The sequence below is a fragment of the Otolemur garnettii genome, unplaced genomic scaffold (genome assembly GCF_000181295.1).
Source record: "Otolemur garnettii isolate 467f Iridium unplaced genomic scaffold, OtoGar3 scaffold00024, whole genome shotgun sequence".
Classification (NCBI taxonomy): domain Eukaryota; kingdom Metazoa; phylum Chordata; class Mammalia; order Primates; family Galagidae; genus Otolemur; species Otolemur garnettii.
Genome location: NW_003852419.1, coordinates 13,560,876 through 13,573,938, shown reverse-complemented (window position 1 = coordinate 13,573,938; position 13,063 = coordinate 13,560,876). Strand labels below are relative to the sequence as shown.

Here is a 13,063-nt window from a genome sequence, read left to right as displayed (position 1 = left end):
TAGGTGGGCGTGCAGAGAGCCACCTGCGTCCTAGGTGGGCATGCAGAGAGCAACCTGCATCCTAGGTGGGCATGCAGAGAGCCACCTGCGTCCTAGGTGGGCGTGCGGAGAGCCACCTGCGTCCTAGGTGGGCGTGCAGAGAGCAACCTGCATCCTAGGTGGGCGTGCAGAGAGCAACCTGCGTCCTAGGTGGGCGTGCAGAGAGCTACCTGTGTCCTAAGTGGGCGTGCAGAGAGCCACCTGCATCCTAGGTGGGCGTGCAGAGAACAACCTGCATCCTAGGTGGGCGTGCAGAGAGCGACCTGTGTCCTAGGTGAGTGTGCAGAGAGCCACCTGCGTCCTAGGTGGGCATGCAGAGAGCCACCTGCATCCTAGGTGGGCGTGCAGAGAGCCACCTGCGTCCTAGGTGGGCGTGCAGAGAGCCACCTGCGTCCTAGGTGGGCGTGCAGAGAGCCACCTGCGTCCTAGGTGGGCGTGCAGAGAGCGACCTGTGTCCTAGGTGGGCGTGCAGAGAGCCACCTGCATCCTAGGTGGGCGTGCAGAGTGAAGAGCCTGGGTGACAGTCCAGTCTATCCAGTCTTTTCATTAGCGTAATTAGATTCAGGATTAGACCGACTGTCAGCAATAATTTAGCAAAATTCATGGTCAAAAAGACTCTTTGTGCTGTGAAATTATAGAGGGGAGTGAGCTGATATTGTTAGAATGTATCCTTGAGCTTCTTCTAAAGTCTATTTCAGACTTGCCATTTTTTCCTCTTTTTAGCATACCTAAAAATGCCATGTGTACTACCTCCCCCAGACTGCTGAGCAGAAATAATATATATCTGCGTTACCAACTAGTGACATGTAAACTTTTTAACTCTGTGTCCTTACTATTGTCTGATTCAACAGATATCGATGAATGCAGAACCTCCAGCTATCTGTGCCAATATCAATGTGTCAATGAACCTGGAAAATTCTCCTGTATGTGCCCCCAGGGATACCAAGTGGTGAGAAGTAGAACGTGTCAGGGTAAGTTAACTGTTTTCATATATGTAACCAGTCTTCACGTTCAACCAGAAAGAGCAGAGAGAAAACTCAAATTTTCTACCATAGACTTTTATTTTTCCCCACTTTGATTATACAATTTAAGCTTTCTTCCCACATTCACCTTAAGACATATACATCTCATAAAAAGGAAATTCAATGTTAATTATGAAGTTTCTTGAAATTTTTTATTAAATCATAGCTGTGTACATTAATACAGTCATGGGGTACAGTGTGCTGGCTTTATATACAATTTGAAATATTTTCACCAAACTGGTTAACATAGCCTTCATGGCATTTTCTTAGTTATTGTGTTAAGACATTTACATTCTGCATTTAGAAAGATTCACATGGTCCTTGAAAGATGGCCCATAGGTGTGGTCCCACTTAACACTCTCCCACCACCCATCCTCGCTACTCCCCTCTCCTCCCTCTTCCCCATCCCTATATTCTTGGGCTATAATTGGGCTAGTTTCATAGTAGGGCTGAATACATTGGATACTTTTTCTTCCATTCTTGAGACACTTTGCTAAGAAGAATATGTTCCAGCTTCATCCATGTAAACATGAAGGAGGTAAAGTCTCCATCTTTCTTTAAGGCTGCATAATATTCCATGGTATACATATACCACAATTTATTGATCCATTCGTGGATCGATGGGCACTTGGGCTTCTTCCATGACTTAGCAATTATGAATTGGGCTGTAATAAACATTCTGGTACAAATATCTTTGTTGTAATGTGATTTTTGGTCTTCTGGATATATACCTAGTAGAGGAATTGCAGGGTCAAATGGCAGGTCTATTTTTAGTTCTCTAAGTGTTCTCCAGATATCTTTCCAAAAGGGACATATTAGTTTGCATTCCCACCAGCAGTGTAGAAGTGTTCCCCTTTCTCCACATCCACACCAGCATCTCTGGTTTTGGGATTTTGTGATGTGGGCTAATCTTACTGGAGTTAGGTGATATCTCAAAGTAGTTTTGATTTGCATCTCTCTGATGATTAAGGATAATGAGCATTTTTTCATATGTCTGTAGGCCATGCACCTATCTTCTTCAGAGAAGTTTCTCTTCAAGTCCCTTGCCTACCCTGAGATGGGATCACTTGTTCTTTTCTTGCTAATATGCTTGAATTCTCTGTGGATTCTGGTTATTAAACCTTTGTCAGAGACATAACCTGCAATTATCTTCTCCCATTCTGAGGGGTGGCTGCTTGCTTTACTTACTGTATTCTTGGCTGTGCAGAAGCTTTTCTTCTTAAACTATAATTTCAATAAAATATTGGTATCCATTCTTTATAGCTTACATAATCTCCATGAGATATACCTTCAAATCATCTACCAGGAAAAATTAAGTTATTAAAATGTTTCACCCATCCGTTTGAGTTGAGCGTTCAATATATTAGCTAGGCACATGAGATATGACAATTAAGTTCAAGAATTCATCCCAGAAAATGTACTACATACTTCATTGCTAAATATCACTGGTCGCATTCAAGATACTCCCCTTGGGAAGCTATGCACCAATGCCAGTGCCTAGTCCACCCTTCAAAGCAATTTTGGAACTCTTTTCTAGAGTGACCATCAGAGCTGTCCTCATATGGCACACAAAAACATGTAACAATAATGAATGTCACCCAGCAAGACACCACCACACATTGACGTGAACACAGCAGTGAGACACTGATGTACCAAGGTTATGACACCTTACTGAGTTGCTTGTACAGGGCTGCCAGCATAAGCACATGATGGCAAGTTAGTGCACGCGCCAGGCCTTATGCAACAACAGCTGTGATGGCTAGTCCAGAAAAAGAGTTCCAAAATTGCCTTAAAGCATTTAGGGCTGTGGCAATAGGGCATACCTTCCTGGGGGAAGTACTTCAGAGGTGACCATAGTGATATTCAGCAATGAATGAGGTATGTAGCACCTTTGCCAGGATGAGTTTACCAACTTCATTGTCAGAACTTCATACCTCTAGCCAGTTTCATTTCTCTCAAACACCAGGATTATAAATTGAGTAGTAATTTAAGTCCTGAAAAAAGTCAGCTTGATGTGTATCAAAATAGGCTAGAATTCTTTAAGAAAAAAAAAAAACTATTGATCTCAAAATAGCTAATGACCTTGGGTCCAGCTTCAAAATAAACTTTCCAGTGATCTTCACCCCTACACATAGGTGAAAGAGGCCACTCTCTACAAGGGTATGACTTCCAAGTCTCTCAGAAAGATCTGAAAATGTGTCTACAAGGGTATGACTTCCAGAGTCTCTCAGGAAGATATGAAATGCTCTTCCCTTACCTCTAATGCTGCATGTAACTTAAAATTTGCTTAACAGGGAAAAGACTCAGATAACACTAAAAATGTAGATAATCCTGAAAAAGCTAATAGAAACACTTAAATTTCCACAAAGCAGCAAAAGAGTGAAAAAAATGACTGAGCTAGCTCATTCTGTCTGTGCAATCTTGAACAAATTATCAGACTCCTCTGAACCCCTGATTTCTCATTTGGGAAAGGGAGTGGTGGGAATTGAACGGAATGGCAGATATAAAAATAATTTGTAAACTATAAAGCATGCACAGTTCAAGGTGTTTTTATGAAGTTTACCTACCAACATAAATGACTGGTAGTAAGTCTTCTCTAGAGAGTCCTTTCTCAGGAAACAGGAGTCTCAGTCTATATCATGATTTTATAGGAAAGTATTAACTCAGAGGAACGTGTACAACATGGAATTTTATAGTATGCCTATGTTTTTTCCAGTAGACTCTAGCCAGTAAGTACGAGAATAATCAGAATGTCATTCATTGCACAATGAACATCTTTATAACCCTTTCCAGGTTCCTAGAGACTGTAAATGTTAATTGTGAGAAAACATTGCCTTCTGATGGCTTTACTTACTGAGCCCTAATTGAGACTTTTAACATGGATATTACATGCAAGAAAATGTTAGCCAGCCACTGGGATAGTGTAACAAATTTCTCTGGAGTCCTTGAGACAAATGTCTGTGTATTTCTGATCAAAAACTGGATTTGACACAGAACATAAGACAGAAGCAAATTAACATCTAGTGGGATCTCACCTGCCTAGTCTGTGTATCTGGCAACACTTATATCTGATGTAATTAAAGATGAAAAATGATCCTGCATTTTTATGACATTTATAATTATATATAGACTAGGTAGGTAAGATCCCACTAGATGTTTCTGGAAAACTTTCCAGAATGATTAAAGTAGTGATTATGCTAAATTCTAAATTACTGGAAATGCTAAATGAAATTATAGCATGAGGTTTCCTTGTGCTTCTGTTAGACTCCATATAATGGACCAGTCTTAGCTTCCCCTGAAAAGCAAGTCAATTGTGATTTTGTCTGAGGAATCTATAGTCTTTGGCTATAACCAGGCCAAGAAGACACATTTTGTAACTGGCTCTGGGAAACTACACTGCTTTTCCAGTGTCCTGGTGGATTCCAGATAACTTTAGCCGGTTTGGAGGCTAAAATAATTTTTTTTCCTTCAAAGACAAGGGATGGAATTATTTTTATTTAGAGTACCTTGCAGTAGAAAGTTGCTTGTGACTAACTGTAATGAACTTAAACCAATCACTTAATCCTTACTTGTTTTCCCTTCATATCAAATGAGGTATCGTTCCTACCTATCTCCACATGGTTTGTGTGTGGAGCAACTTAAGAGCCAGATGCTTAAGAGCCAGGTGCACTGAGGCATTAATGCTAGATGATGAAAGGATTAAAAAGTGTGGACGATAGCCCTTGAGCTCAAGGAGTTCACAAGCTAATAGAAAGGTTAAGACAACACGCAGATTGCAATAATGCACAGCAGAAAGCAATAAAGGCCCTTCGAGGAGGACACAAGGTGTGAGGATTCATCTCCCAGCCCCTCCCCCAGGCTTGGGTTGCAGGAGGGCCTCCTTAAACTACTTACAGAATGAGTCAATTACTAAGGTGTAAACTAATGAACAAAAATATCCATAAGGAATGATTCATAAAAGGCTGATATTGGATACAATATATATCACTATTTGAAAGTAAAGGGAGAAAGAAATAGATAGGGGTGTAGATATTGATTTATTTTTTTTTTATTTGCGCTATGTTTGTTACAAATGTCATGGCTCCATAGTAAAACTGTTCTCTCAGATGTCATCTGGGGGCTCCTAACACCTAAATCTCAAATCTCGGGCCGCTTCCTACTACTGACAGTCCCTTCTTAACCCCTTCTTCACAGTCCTAGAGTGGCTGTGCTCTCCAAGGTGGGACACTTCACAGCTTCACTTGTTCTGAGCTTCCTCCAAACAGTAGATTCCAGAGCATCAGCTGTCCGCCACATCTAGCTGTCTCCCCTCTCCTTAGATCCTGGGACAGATGTTAAGCCACCCTATCCATAGTTTTGCTTGCTGCTTCCTCAGCCTGGAAAGCCTTACCTACCCCAGCCATGAAAGCTCAGTCTAACCACTACTCTTCAAGGCCAACTTGCGATGCCGCCTTCTTCCTTCAACCTTCCTTAATCCCCCAGAAAGAAATAATCATTTCTGCTTCAAATCCCCCAGTGCACTTATCTGTCTCTTATTTAATTCCATTTTACTTTATAATTGTTGTCATATCTATATTCCCAATTACAATCTTTTCTGAGGTCAAGAACAGGTCTTTTTCATGGCTGTGTAAGTAGAGTCAATGTTAGCATTTGGTTTCGAATCAATAGATGAACAATAAATACCATGAAATGACACATATTTCCCTGTGTAGAATAGCTCAGCTACATCTCTCCTGAATTCCATGCAGTGAACTCCTTAGATGCAGCCCAGTGTCACATCTACAAGCAAATTAGACATGGTCCTGATTCCTGCACACCTCCTTCCTTGTAAACCACAGTCTTCCACTTATGCAGTTTTCTTAGCTCAATAAACTTTTTGCCCCTACGTCTCTACAGATATAAATGAATGTGAGACCACAAATGAATGCCGGGAGGATGAAATGTGTTGGAATTATCACGGTGGCTTCCGTTGTTACCCACGAAATCCTTGTCAAGATCCCTATGTTCTAACGTCAGAGAAGTAAGAAAAAGCAGAACTTTTGAAAGTGAGAATGTTCTGGTTCTACCAAGCCAAAGCGGTGAATACGTTTGTTTGTTTCTGCAGCCGGTGTGTTTGCCCAGTCTCCAGTGCCATGTGCCGAGACCTGCCGCAGTCCATAGTCTACAAATACATGAGCATCCGATCCGATCGGGCTGTGCCATCAGACATCTTCCAGATACAGGCCACAACTATCTACACCAACACTATTAATACCTTTCGGATTAAATCTGGAAATGAAAATGGAGAGTTCTACCTAAGAGTAAGTATCCTGAAGGCAGCCTTAGCTATTGAGAAAAATGGAAGTTTGTTATTATTGCTGTTGTTTCAGTATCCACACGGAGGGCATGCTAACATTTGAAGAGTTCTGTGTGAAGATGCTGGGTAAGGCTCTCGGGATGCATTATTTCATTTAGTCCTCTTGGTGACACCGTCATATAGGTATTAATATTTATTCCCCAATTTTACAGAAGAGCACAGTGAAACAGGGAGAGATTAAGTAGCTTCCCTAAACTTGCTCAGATACCAAATTGCACATTCACACACACACACAACCCCCAAGTAGGAACCACAAATCAGTGGTACTTATTTAATTGTACATAGAAAAAATAATTTCTGGAAAGCTTTTTAAAAATCATGAATTCCTTCTTATTAACATTCGCAAGACCGTTTACATTCACATCGGAACTAAACCTGTAAGTCTCTGAGAAGTGACCCCACCTCCCTGCACCATACATGTCTGTCGTTGTCCCATTCTTGTGAACCTCGGGGCTAAACCATGTGGGGTCACCTTTCCCAGTCTTTGATTGCCTGTGGGAAATCCTGTTTCTGAAGTCTGCCATTTCCCTCGCACGCTATCTCCTGGGTCATCTGTGCTTCCCCACGCCTCTGCCTCTGTTCCTTTAAACTGGCTCCCATCACCTCCCTAATCCCTTCAGTGACTTCCAGATCTCCCTGACCCCAGAGCCTCCGCCTTCCAGTATCCCCTGCAAAAATCACAGCAAGTTCATTTTAGGTTAAAATTCTGACATATTTTAAATACTGCTCACCACTTCATGTGAAAATGATGGCACCCGACCAAAGCCGTTTGCAGGGTTACGGTAACTGTTTCATGCTAAGGATGTTATTCATCCAGTTACAATTTTCTCAAAACTCCTTTGGGCCTGCTTCATTTTTAATCAAATTTTAAAGTCAATATTTCATTTTGAGAATGTGAAAGTAAACCGGGAAATTCATCCTTGTGGTAAAGTTTACAGATTTTTGGTGTTTACACATTTTTCCTGGTCTTTGATATATTAACTTTCTTCCAGCTCCAGAGTTCTGTGATTCTGTTCCTTTGCCAGTAAATTAGAAATGATTAATTTCTCATGACCAACTTCTGAAAAGAAAAACCCAACCCAAAATATAAACTATCACTATTATTTTTTCTAATAAAAACGAACAAACTTCTTTAACACTTCATGTTTTAAATTTGAGATATACAAGGTATCTGTAAGAAGTTTCCACTATGCGAGTGTTATAGAATTCAGATAATACCAATTAAATAATTCTAGCCTAAACAAGTAACATTATTTGTAACTCCCTTGTAATAAAATAAGCTCAAATCAAAATTAGCTTCAAAAGCAATTTTCAGTTTTGAACTTTTAGCCATAATTTAAGAAAATAAAATTCCCTAGCAGAATAAGCAGTTTAAGTTCCAACATGTTTTTTTTATTTACATTGTGCTTTGTTTATAAACATTGCACTTTGAAAAATATTTTTGATTCATTATCAATGCATTTATATTTTCCCAGGTTAGCCAGATTTTTTTTCAGTAGATTTAGGGGTACAAGTAGTTTTTGGCTACATGGATGAACTGTGCAATGTAGTATCTGGGCTTTAATGGACCCGTCACCCAAATAGCATACATTGTACCCCATAAGTAGCTTTTTTTCCTTCACCTCTTTCCTACCCTGCTCCCTTCTGAGTCTCCAGTGTCCATTGCTCCACTCTGTATGCCCCTTCATGTCAGTGTGTTTATTGACTTGATATTTGCAAATATAAGTATAGTGTTTTTCTCAAGTAATATCCTCATTCTCATGAACAATACAAAGCATCACTAATCTCAAAAATTCCAGAGTTAAATGTTAAATTGTTTGAAATTTTTAAAATGATTTAAAATAATAAAAATAGACTTTTTAAGACTATTTTTTATCACTTCATTCAAAAATTACTTAAATAAAATCCAACAAAAGTCTCTGCACTGATATTCTTTTGTGCAGAGGGTATGTAACATAGAAATCCAACAACAGGCCTTTAATTAAGCCCCTACTGTGTGCTCGGCTCCTTGGTAGGTGCTGTGAGGAATTAAAATGACCTGTACTGCACAGTTTCTTATTTCAAAGAGCTTTAAGTATAACTATAGCAAAAGTCAAATCTAAGAAAAAAGGGGGCAGCAATTTTTTGCTTAATTTCTTGGACCAGAGACATCAAAAATTAATGTGGGCTGTAAGAGGTGATTTCTTAAGTCATGAAAGTTGGCCTGATTCTTGAAAGGATATGTAGAAGATACAATTATACTTATATTCCTTGTGGGACAATACTAGGGAAATGTTCTTTTTTAGAAAAAATGATGTATTGTAAAGAAGTAATATGTGAAATTGAAGGTTGACTATCACAATAACCTCCACCTCCAGGATCTGTGCTTACATACAGAGCCTGATTATTATTTATAGCCCTATCATCATATTATTCATTTATAGCCTGGCATATTGTTCCTTTGACTTTGTCATCCACTAGAATGTGAGCATAATGAGAGCAAAGAATTTGCTTGTCTGTGTGCTCAGCACATAGAATGGTACCTGGCACATAGCAGGTGTTCACAAACTATTTTTCAAGGAATGAATTAATTCAATCAATACCTTTAAGGTATTATTATTATTACCTACAACTATTGCTTATAAGAAGGAAGCACCATGGAAGATCCCATGGAGACACAATAGTGAATAAAACAAGCCAATTCCCACCCCAATGTAGCTTATAGTCAAGACACTAAACAACTATTCACAGAAGGATGCGGAGCACAGAGACAGCAAGTTGCTCACTCATGTAGAACAAGTAGAGATAACTGAGACAGCAGTGCCTGGCTATCCTGTAGAGCCCAGATTGGAGGGGCACAGGGAAGGAAGAGTAGAGACCAGTTAGTCATTTAAGAGATAGGGCATCAGGGTGGTAGCAGTGAATTGGACAGATCTGTGAAGACATGGGAAGAACTACATGACTTAATAGCCCATTTACTGTGGGGAGGTTTGAGAAGGAAGCATCACGGATGCAACTCCCTTTTATTCTCTGACTTGAGCAACTGTAACTACTGGGACCATTTACTGAGACGGGAGAAAAGGAGTTCAATGGGGTATAGTAAGTCTTGGTCCCCATGAAACATACAAGTAGAGAGGAGAGAGAACTGATTATGTAGCTTTGGAATTCAAAATTTAGGCTTTTAAATCACTGGCAAATAGGTGATAATGGAAGCTATGGCTATGGATGAAATCCCTCAGGCAGAGTGTGTAAGGAGTGGGTGAGATTACGCAAAAGAGGGCTGAGATAAAGAGGGGTTAAATTATGAAGAGTTTTCCTTCTTGTAACCTGATCTGGGCACATTCAGAATAACCGGGTACCTTGGCCTTCAGTTCTCTGGCTGTTCACCCACTGACCTTTAGCTTCAGCCATTCTACCACCAACCCTTTGGCCATGCCCTGGACATTGTTATTGTTCACACAGTAACTACTCAATAACTGGCTCTCTTCCTGTATCTCGCACCCTCACTCCAACTCTGTCTGCTTTTCACCTGCAAAGTGATGCTCACCCCCTTTCACCCCTCCTTCTCTCCTAGTCTATTAGCTGTTTGGTGGATACTTGACCTACTGTGCACCAACACCTCAAGCCCCTGTCCACCATCCCTGGGTCAATCTTATAACTTGTATCTATGTCAATACCCAGATTGACAGTGCAAATTAATACTGTAGAATCTCAGAGGGTCAGCTGTATGCTCAACAGTCCTATCATTTATTCCCTTTTCTTTTATTCCATTCTCTTTGGCCCCGATTTCAAATATCCCCTTAGTCTTTATACCCTTTCATTTTTCAGTAAGTGACTTCACTTCCTACTCTTCTGAAACTGCTGAGACCAAGAGGCATGAACTGCCCATCCCGCCCTCTCACACTTAATTCATGTGTTCCTCTCCTTAGTTTCTAAAAGAAAGCTTTCACTCCTGTCTGGCAGGGCTAACCCCCTGCTTGAATTCTTCATTCCTTCTCTGCAGCCTTGTTCTATACTTCTCCCTCTCTACTTCCTACAAATTCACTTATTTCTCCCTCTAGGTTTTGCCCTACCTCTCCTCTCTCTTCCCAGACAAGCACTTAAAACCCAGTCTGCAATCATAATCTGTGTTCTCTCTCTGCCCACTCACTTCTCTGTTCCCACCACCCTACTGATGTCGCTGTGGAGAAAAGCCATCGACCATATCATAGTGCTAAATCCAAAGGATGCTTTCTGATTCCAGTCATCCCTATCCTTTCCTGCTCTATTGGATACTGCTGGCCATTCTTCCGTTTTCCACTTACTCACCCTTTTTTGCTTACTTCCTACAATGGTTTCTTCTCTGCCCGCTTCTTAAAGGTTATCCTCTCCCAGAATCCCAGCCTCATCACATAACCCTTCTCTCCTCTGGATTAATGTCCACTCATCACCATTGAGGTGAAGGCTCAGTGCTAAGCTGGGTTTCTCCCCCATGATTACCAGCCCCTCCAGTCTTATCTCCCTCCACTGCATCAAAATGAAACCATATCCAGTTCTCCTGAACATGCGACTTTACAAAACTTTTAATCTCTGGTGACTCTTCTCAGGCATTCCAAAGCTTTCCCCTCAGTGCTTCAGGGTCACTCCTCTTCATCCCTGTGTATATGCACCTTCATGTATTTTCATACAGACCCTGAATAACCTCACATATCCTAGCGTTTATCATAATCTATTGAAATTAACTACTCACATGTCTCTTCATTTACTAGACTATAAATTGGTGCAGTAATGTTGAGAAAATGGAAAGTGATGACTTTGTTTACAAAGTCAAAAGTTATCAGATTCTAGCCTGAACTCTAGTCTCTACGGGGGTTGGAACTACCCAATAAAAGTGAAGAGAAGTCAGATGCAGTGGTTCACTCAAGGTGGATGGATTGCCTGAGCTCAGGAGTTCAAGATCAGCCTGAGCAAAGTGAGACCCCCATCTCTAAAAATAGCTAGGCATTATGGCAGGTGCCTGTAGTCCCTGCTATTTGGGAGGCTGAACCAAGAGGATCACTTGAGCCTAAGAGTTTGAGGTTGTGAGCTATAATACCACAGCCTCTACCCAGGGTGACTGAGACTCCATCTCAAAAAAAAAAAGAAGAAATATTTTAACAAAGAAAGCAAAATAGAAAACAAAGGACTATCAAAAAGTAGGCCCCAGTAACTTGGGGTTAATGACTGGTAGACAAGGGATGAGAACTATGCAGAGTTAAAACCAAGAAGGGACTAAGTAGTGGCTCCCTCATCCCACCCTCAAAATTCTTCCCCTAATTCCTGTAGAAAGAACACTAACAAATAACAGAAACTCCACTTTAAGAAAAATTATCTTTTCCCTCCCTCTTTTTTCTTTTCTTTTAGCAAACCAGTCCTGTAAGTGCAATGCTTGTGCTTGTGAAGTCACTGTCAGGACCAAGAGAATATATCGTGGACCTGGAGATGCTGACAGTCAACAGCATAGGGACCTTCCGCACAAGCTCCGTGTTGAGATTGACAATAATAGTGGGGCCATTTTCATTTTAGTCTTTTCTAAGACTCTACCACAGGCATTTAAGTCAGCCAAAGAATATTGTTACCTTAAAGCACTATTTTATTTATAGATCTATCTAGTACATCTACATCTCTATACTGTACACTCACCCATAATTCAAACAGTTACACCATGGTATTAAGTGGGCATTTAATCTGTAAAGATTCAAAGTTTGTCTTTATTACTGTATGTAAATTAGACGATAATCAACTAAACTGGTCTTCAAGGGAGCTAAGCATATGCTATCTGGTGAAACTTGGATTCTTTCCTATAAAAGTGGGACCAAGCAATGATGATTTTCTGTGTCTTGAAAAGTCTTGAGGAAACTTACCACAGGTCTACTGACAGTCTCAGGAGGAGGCAGCCATCATAGCAGTGACTAGCATGCAAAGGCAAGAATGAGTTTTTTAACTGCTTTGTAAGAAAATGGAAAAAGGCAATAAAGATATATTTCTTTAGAAAATGAGGATCCTCCATATTTGTGTTGTTTTTTATTTTTATGATCAGTATAAAGGTGGTTGTTTATCATATAGTAATAAGTCATTTTTGTACAATATGCTTGTTTTTGTAGGGCATTTTAAATTCCATCAGAAATTCTAGTTTATGAATATAAAATAGTAATGTAAAAAAGCAGTTAGCACAATTTCCACAATGAGTCAGCGATCCCCTAGAAAATTACTCTGTTGAGGAATCTATGGGGAACAGATGAAAAAACAACTTCTTTCTAAACCACATTGGAATTGACTTGCAGAAGCAAACTCAGCAAATGTAATGACATCTCTGAATTCAAGACTTCCACGAGATGCAGGACACAATGAAAAAAGGCTTTTTTCCTGGGGTAGTTTTAATTTTTAAATAAGATTTAAATTCTAACACTATAACTAAAATTTCTCATCCTTGTACTCAATGCCCACAGAGGAAGAAGATGAGGGTTCTTATTCTTGGCATCCAGAGTGACCATGAACTAAGGCAAATTATTCTCCTTCCCAATTCTATGAAAGGTTTTATGTCTTCTTATTTGTTTAAGATGTAACTCCTTCACTATGATGTATCATATTTTTGAATAAAAATAAATATTCTTTTAGAAGATCACTCAATTTGTGAAGGTTTTTTTTT

General features: G+C 40.0%; 1 protein-coding gene across 1 annotated transcript in view; it reads left to right on the top strand.

The window, feature by feature from the left end:
* EFEMP1 (EGF containing fibulin extracellular matrix protein 1) overlaps window positions 1-12,418 on the top strand; it is a 63,156-nt gene extending 50,738 nt beyond the window's left edge. The window contains exons 8-11 of the mRNA XM_003787933.3: window positions 891-1,010; window positions 5,958-6,081; window positions 6,166-6,361; window positions 11,779-12,418. Of these exons, the coding sequence (XP_003787981.1) occupies window positions 891-1,010; window positions 5,958-6,081; window positions 6,166-6,361; window positions 11,779-11,940 (602 nt within the window). The 3' untranslated portion in view covers window positions 11,941-12,418. The remainder of the gene's footprint in view (window positions 1-890; window positions 1,011-5,957; window positions 6,082-6,165; window positions 6,362-11,778) is intronic.
* Window positions 12,419-13,063: the final 645 nt, after the last annotated feature.